An 8001-nucleotide genomic window follows, 5' to 3' on the forward strand; every position below is an offset into this window, starting at 1 on the left:
AATTAAGCTACCATTTTGAACCCACTAATTTCTATGGAGATCATTAGATTATTAACATATTACTTTTTAATACTGATAATTTAACTCAAAATTATAATAAAATTTTCAAATAATTAAAAAAAAATAAAAAATTCTTATATATAAACTAAATTTAAATTATATTGTTACTTTACTAAAGACAAGTACTCTTATTATGTAGCCCTTATTATTATTATTATAATTATATAATACTTTAAGTGACAAGAATGAGAGGGCCACCATCCCACATGTCCATATTGACTAAAAGTCTATAAATGTAAATTATAATTCTAAGTCCTTAATATTTAATTTAAAATACGTACCAATTCGTGTTGAAATATTTCTATCCACAAATTGAGGTCCCCCGTTGGATCAAAAACATTTAACAACGGCCATAGATATTAAATAAAAATATTATTAGTATACACAAAAATATTATTCAAATGTGAATCACTGTTACCACCCACGAGACCAACGTGCTTTAAGATCATTCACTTTTGTAAGAACAAAATACTGTAACATTAATCAGTTCTGCTCAATTGTTTCCCTGGATGGGCGAAATTGTATGAATAACCAGATTTTTCACTCACGATAAGGCTTAAACCATGCTCCTTTGCAGCAAATGTTCTGTCGGATCAGACATATTCTCTTTACTGATCGCGTCGACACCACAGAACATTCAACTTTTTAAGAATTCCTGAGTAACTCCCACATGAACTTGAGTTTTTTTCAAACAAATATAGGCTTTGTTCGTTAAATCAGGGCAGAATATGATGTTTAAAAATATTTCAGAGATTGAGTTAATTTTTTGGGTGTGTGTTGTAGAATGAATTTGTTGTCAATTTAACTGACTTTGAACTGATTTCTGTCCAGATTTTGATTCTTTGAAGATCAATTCAACAAACACGGTGATTGATTAGACACAGCTTAACAGAGGAAAACACGACATCAAATTCAGTTCCCGATGACATGTTGGAGGCGTCTCTTCCTTTAGCTCAGAAATTATGAAGTGAAGAAGCAGATGACCTGTTCTGTGAAAGTATGGTGACGATTTTCACTGGTAAGCTCATTATTGTTGCATTTGCAGGTTTTGAAATGTTTTTTTTCTCAGTTTTAAAATTTCAAATAGAATGTTTTTATTATATAAAGAGAAATTCGTACGCATCTACACCATCCACGTCTAAGTTTAAAGATTTTCAATGGCCTTCACTCCGAATGTTTTCGCATCAGTAAGTATTTTAATGCATGCGAATGCTGGGAGTGAGTCCTGTCAGTCAACTGCTAAGCTAGACTTATTGAACTTAAGATATATGATATTATAAATAATTGCCGGATGACGTCTGCATCTCATCTCATGGGATCGAAAGAGTGAGAGTTGAAATGTTGATCTACTAATTGTGTTTACATATTGGTATGAAAATCTTTTTAAAATGTAAATTCCCGCCTCGGATAACGTTGTAAATTTCCGCCTTTCATTGTATTGAATTGAGTTCATTTGTCTGCATCAGATCTCTGGACTGGCTTTTGCGGGGAGTCGAATTTGTTCCCTCATTATGCAGATTGTGGAAGGACCTGCCGCTTTCCCCTATCTTTCGATGCTCAGTTTCGCCAGATCTACCGATTGCCTTCATGCACCAAAAATGCTATAATTTCGATCACACATTTGGTGTTCTTGCTAGCATTTGGGGTTGTTGTGCTTCTCAAATGGTCTAGGCAAACAAGCATTCTTAGAAATGTAAAGCTTCGAACACAATTCCAAACATCCATTGTGATAATCAATGTCATTTTGGGTATAACAAATCTGGGTTTCGGGGTTGGGATTTTGTCCAAGAAAATATGGGACGGGGCTTCCATAACTCCCCTGCACAATTTGGTTGTCCTTTCAGTGCAAGGTTTAGCATGGTTAATGCTTGCTTTGTCAGTAACCCTTCAGTGCACCCGCACTGTAAAGGCATTTCTTCGTATTTGGTGGGTTATCACATTTTTACTAGAGACAATGGATTTTGTCTCCGTTGGGTTCAATTTTATCAGGTCGAGAGAAATTTCAACTCAAGTTTTTCTAGCTTTAATTTCATGGTTAGCGAGTTGTTTGATGCTCATCTGTGCTGCGAAAGACGACTTGCCAAATTCACAGGGTAATCCTATATCAGAACCCATTCTAAATAGACATAACCAAAATGAGTCCTTGAATTATGAACAGGCCGACGAAGATCCATTGCTGAATAGGTCAAATCCAGAAGTTACTCCTTTTGTCAAAGCAGGGGTTTTCAGCAGGATGACGTTTTGGTGGTTAAATTCTCTTTTGTCCAAAGGCAGAAAGAAACCTCTTGAAGAAAATGATTTGCCTCAAGTTTGTGAGGAAGATCAAGCAGAAAAATGTTATACGAAATTTACTGTAGAGCTAATTAAGCGAAAAGGGAAAAGCCCATCTGCTAATTCATCTGTTTACTGGGCTCTGGCTCGTTGTCATTGGAAAAATCTGGCAAGGACTGGGATCTATGCATTTCTCAAAGTAACGACTATGTCTTGTGGACCTCTCGTTTTAAATGCATTTATTGGTTTTTCAGAAGGCAAACAATCGTTCAAATTTGAAGGGCATGCTTTAGTGGGAGCTCTCTTTCTAGCCAAGCTTCTAGAGTCCCTATCTCAAAGGCAGTGGTATTTTGGCACTAGAAGGATTGGCCTCCAGATGCGCTCCTCATTAATAACAGCAATCTATGAGAAACAATTGAAGCTATCCAATGAAGCTAAACAGGTCCATGGAGCAGGAGAGATCATGAACTATATGTCTGTAGATGCTTATCGTATAGGTGAATTCCCTTTCTGGTTTCATCTGACCTGGACAACACTTCTCCAGCTTGTATTTGCTGTAAGTATCCTCTTTCATGCAATTGGGTGGGCCACAGTTGCAGCCTTGGCAGTTGTCATCCTAACCGTGATTTGTAATTCTCCATTGGCAAAATTGCAACATAAATTCCAAACTGAACTCATGTCAGCCCAAGACGAACGATTAAGGGCTGTCACAGAAACTCTTATTCACATGAAGGTACTGAAATTACATGCATGGGAAGAGCATTTCAAATCTGGTGTAGAAAAGTTGCGCAAGGTAGAGCACGAATGGCTATCAGCAGTTCAGTTTCGAAAAGCCTACAATATAATATTGTTTTGGTCATCTCCAATTCTCGTTTCATCTGCTACATTTGCAACTTGCTACCTTCTTAAAACCCCTTTAACTCCAAGAAATGTTTTCACGTTCTTAGCCACTTTGCGGCTGGTTCAAGACCCAATTCAAGTAATGCCTGATGTTATTGCCGTTATCATTCAAGCAAAGGTCTCCTTGGGGCGTCTCTCCAACTTTCTAGAAAGCGATGAGTTGCAGGATCGAACTGTTGAAAGTGGAACGAAACAATGGTCTCAACACGCGATCTTTGTCAAATCAGCGACTTTAAGTTGGGGTACCAATTCATCAAGACCCGCGTTGAGAAATATCAACATGAAGGCTGAACATGGTCAAAAAGTGGCTGTTTGTGGTGAAGTTGGATCTGGAAAATCAACTCTTTTAGCTGCAATTCTTGGGGAGGTACCAAAGCTTGGGGGCCATGTGAGTATCCTTTGTATTTACCATTCCCTAAACAGCAATTTTTTAAAAAAAAAAATCCTGAGAGGCCAAAGTCAATAGTAATTATATTTATGCATGATAAAATTAATTATTGTTATTATTTCTTTAGCTGCAATAGACTCAAAACATTTTCAAACAAGATTTACAATTTACAGTTGTGTTGTAAGCTCTTGTCTAACAGCAACCTATTTATTGATGCACTTTTATTTTGGCCATTGTTCTGATCTCCTGCTTCCACAGTTGCGAGTCTGTGGCACTCTCGCATATGTTTCTCAGACTGCATGGATTCAAAGTGGAACAGTGCAGGACAACATACTATTTGGGAGGCCCCTGAACAAGAAGAAATATAAAGAGGTGATAAAAAATACCTTGTTAGAGAAGGACCTGGAAGATCTTCCCTTTGGTGATCTAACTGAAATCGGGGAGCGAGGTGTCAATCTGAGTGGTGGTCAGAAACAACGTATACAACTTGCTCGTGCTCTATACCAGGATGCTGATATTTATCTTTTGGACGACCCTTTAAGTGCTCTTGATGCTCATACTGCTACTAACCTGTTTAAGGTTCATAAATGATGTCATTTTTTTCTATTTGTAGGTTTTCCTTCAATGTAAAAATCTAATGTAGATGGGAACAATTTTATCTCCATCTAATTTCCGGTTTATGATCTTTTTGTTTTCTTAGTTTCCATTACAATTGCAAATTCTGATGTTTAGGACTATATAATGGATGCACTTTCAAAAAAGACGGTGATCCTTGTAACACATCAAGTTGATTTTCTACCAGCATTTGATACCTTACTGGTTAGTCATGAAAGAGATGCCTGACCCCATATGTATTGCTTAAGGGAGTTGCATCAATATGCTTTCTAGTTAATGGCATAAAACGTTATTCCAATAGTGTATATGAATTTAATGGTAGAAATTTCTGCAACTTCTCCTACGCTCATTAAAATAAGGCCAAACTTTATTGCAGTTAATGTCGGATGGCGAGGTTCAAATAAGTGGGAGTTATCAAGAGTTATTAGCCTCCTGTGAGGCATTCCAAGAGCTTGTGAATGCACATAAAGGCACAATGGGTTCTAACAAATCGGCGGTTACAATGCCACCCTCGAAAGACAAACCCGTGAGTCAAGAAAATGAAATTCAAAAGGTCAAGTCTGAAAAGAAGCAGGAGAAATCATCCAGAGCACCTGAAATGGATCAGCTAGTTAAAAAGGAAGAAAAAGAAACCGGAGATAGTGGTATTAAACCATACATTGTATATTTGAAACAGAACAGAGGTTTCTTGTATTGTTCCATCGCTGGTCTTTCTCATCTTGTATTTTTGACCGGGCAGATTTTGGGAAATACCTGGCTGGCCGCTAAGGTGCAGAGTCCCCAAGTCAGCACATTGATGCTAATTGTAGTCTATGCAAGCACTGCATTTGCCTCTTCAATTTTTCTAGTACTTCGATCAATCTTTGTAGTTGTTTTGGGGCTTGAAGCATCAAAGTCTTTCTTTTCTGAGCTCTTGACTTCCTTATATCGAGCACCAATTTCATTTTTTGATGCCACGCCACTAGGAAGAATTTTGAGCAGGGTACCTTTTGAACCCTATCTCTACGCATTATTTCTTTCTTGACGTTGCTTTATCAAAAGCAACATTCGATGTATATTGAGATGCTGATTTAGTTTTCTTTTTCCTCATCTAATTCTCAGGTTTCTTCAGATTTGAGCACTCTTGATGTTGACCTTCCTTTCAGTTTTACCTTTACAATGTGTTCCACTATGACTGCTTACAGTAATATTGGTGTCATTGCTGCTGTGACATGGCAAATTTTGTTTGCTGCCCTGCCAATGATTTATTTGACAATTCAACTTCAGGTGAAATCTTATTTTGATTCTAGCTGCTTGAAAAAAGTATATTGGTTGTGACAATATTTGCTATAGAACTGAAGTCTGTTTTAATTCAAATTGAAACAGAAATACTACTTTGCTTCTGCTAAAGAATTGATGAGACTCAATGGTACAACAAAATCACCCATTGCCAATCATTTTGGCGAGTCAATAGCAGGAGCAGTGACAATCAGGGCTTTCAAGGTACAGGATCAGTTTATGAAGAAAAACCTGGACCTGATTGACAAAAACGCAAGTCCATTTTTCCATAGTTTTGCATCTAACGAATGGTTGATTCACCGTTTAGAGGTATTAAGTGCTATAGTTCTTTGCTTATCTGCTCTTGCTATGGTCCTACTCCCAGCAGGCACCTTTACTCCTGGTACGTCTGGATGGGACTAAACATTATTCCTTTCCTTGCTTCCTCAATATTCGCTGGGTTTACAGTGCACTATTGCAGAAAGGGGGTCTTAAGTAGTTGTTTAAACTGGTACAGGTTTTGTTGGGATGGCCCTATCCTACGGCCTCTCTATGAACATGGCATTGGTTTTCAGTATCCAAAACCAATGCACACTAGCAAACTATATTGTATCTGTAGAACGCATCAAGCAGTACATGTGCATTCCTCGTGAAGCGCCGGCAATTATAGAATCTAGTAGGCCACCAGTGGATTGGCCCTCCCGCGGTAAAGTGGAATTGCAAGACTTGAAGGTACCTCTAGTTGGGCTTCCTAGCCATATAACTAGAACCAGCACCTTCTCAATTAGATTTTGTTGTTGCTCACAGTATAATTTGATGTCCTTTTCTAAACTGTTCTGTGTCAGTGCAGATTAGGTATAGATCAAACAGCCCTCTTGTTCTTCGGGGAATTACTTGTACTTTTGAAGGAGGACAAAAAATTGGGATTGTTGGTCGAACGGGAAGTGGAAAGACCACTCTCATCAGTGCCCTTTTTCGCTTGGTTGAACCTGCAGGGGGTAGGATCCTCATTGATGATTTGGATACCACCTCCATTGGACTTCATGATTTGCGGTCGCGCCTTGGAATCATTCCTCAGGAACCGACTCTTTTTCGTGGAACTGTTCGTTTCAACCTTGATCCATTATCTGAGCACCCAGATTCGGCAATTTGGGAGGTCTCTGAATAATGATAGACACTATTTCTGCTTTCATTTTATCATACAATGCAGAAAATGGGAAATAATTAAATGTTTTCTCTCTTGGATAAAGGTTTTATTTAAGTGTCAACTTGGAGATGTTGTAAGAGAAAAGCAGAGTTGCCTCGATGCACCAGGTAAGATTCCGATATACCATTAAATTATCTAATAGAAAATTGATGCAGAGAATACACTGCCTTTTCGACTACAAATATGTTTTATCTGCATATGTCAGACACCTCTTTTCTTTTTGCTTAGCTCATCCTCTTTACAAGATCTTTACTTCCAGTCTATAAAGTAGTTTGTTTCCATATTTTCTAAGTTACCCTCTAAAACGCAGTGGAAGACGATGGAGGAAATTGGAGTGTCGGACAGAGACAATTATTTTGTTTGGGGCGTGCATTGCTGAGGCAGAGTAGGATTCTGGTATTGGATGAAGCAACAGCTTCTATTGACAATGCCACAGATTCTGTACTCCAAACAACCATCAGAAAGGAATTTGCAGACTGCACTGTAATTACTGTTGCACACAGAATACCGACTGTGATGGACAGTGACATGGTTGTTGCAATCAGTGATGGTAATCAACATTTTAAATTCATTCGTCTTTTCTACTCGTGTTGCTTTGAATTGAACATGATATACTTAAAACAGACTGGTGAATGTTTCCCACTATTTAATCTGAATAGTAACAATTTCTATTAATACAGGTGAGCTGGTGGAATTCGATAAACCGATGAAGCTGATGGAGACGGAGGGATCATTATTTCGAAAGCTTGTGAAAGAGTACTGGGCTCACACATCAGAAGCTTTTCATCATGCAGCAGCTGGTCACTGACATCCCTTTGAATGCAATCATTCCTTTTTACAGTAGTTATACATCCAGGACTAGTTGTATCATTAGTTAATATTTTTTTTCGATTGTTGCATAATCAATGAATTTGTTTGGGATATCACTTAAGAAAAAAACATAAAGACACATATTAAATCCAGGAAGACTCCTGTTTTGAATTAGCTCAATTTGGTAGTAAAGCAGCTTTCCATTGGTTCCAGAATTTAGCGGCCAATGCTTTGAACTTGGATAATATATGACACTGGGGTACGTCGGAATAAGTTTTTGGGATTGGAAAATGGGCTTCATTATCAGGATGGCGGGAAACGGGCCCGCAAGGGAAGGATGGGACAGGGTGGATAAGAAGGGAAGGTATGTTGTATAGTATACATACTGAATATAAAATGCTAGTTACAAAATGATATTCATTAGAACATATCGAATTAAAATAATTGAACATAACAAAACTGCAACATTAATTACAACCATTGAACATTCAAC

The 8001-nt window shown here is 37.9% G+C and overlaps 1 protein-coding gene across 2 annotated transcripts; it reads left to right on the forward strand.

Annotated features, from left to right (window-relative positions):
• The first annotated feature begins 528 nt into the window (after positions 1-528).
• Positions 529-7682, forward strand: LOC149556740 (ABC transporter C family member 10-like). 2 transcript variants are annotated; one of them, XM_089831243.1, is made up of 13 exons: positions 529-719; positions 892-1078; positions 1527-3619; positions 3878-4198; positions 4352-4438; positions 4611-5216; positions 5336-5500; positions 5600-5894; positions 6009-6223; positions 6342-6647; positions 6742-6805; positions 7009-7248; positions 7379-7682. In XM_089831243.1, exons 2-13 carry the CDS (start codon positions 1060-1062, stop codon positions 7504-7506), a joined length of 4539 nt encoding a protein of 1512 aa, XP_089687369.1. In that variant the 5' UTR covers positions 529-719; positions 892-1059; the 3' UTR covers positions 7507-7682. The 2 variants fall into 2 exon arrangements, with proteins under 2 accessions (XP_089687369.1, XP_089687370.1); XM_089831244.1 differs by lacking the exons at positions 529-719; positions 4352-4438 and having other exon boundaries at positions 909-1078.
• Positions 7683-8001: the final 319 nt, after the last annotated feature.

Source organism: Cupressus sempervirens, chromosome 5 (genome assembly GCF_028749045.1).
Source record: "Cupressus sempervirens isolate cs-2001-9-10 chromosome 5, ASM2874904v1, whole genome shotgun sequence".
In the NCBI taxonomy this organism is placed as follows: Eukaryota; Viridiplantae; Streptophyta; class Pinopsida; order Cupressales; family Cupressaceae; genus Cupressus; species Cupressus sempervirens.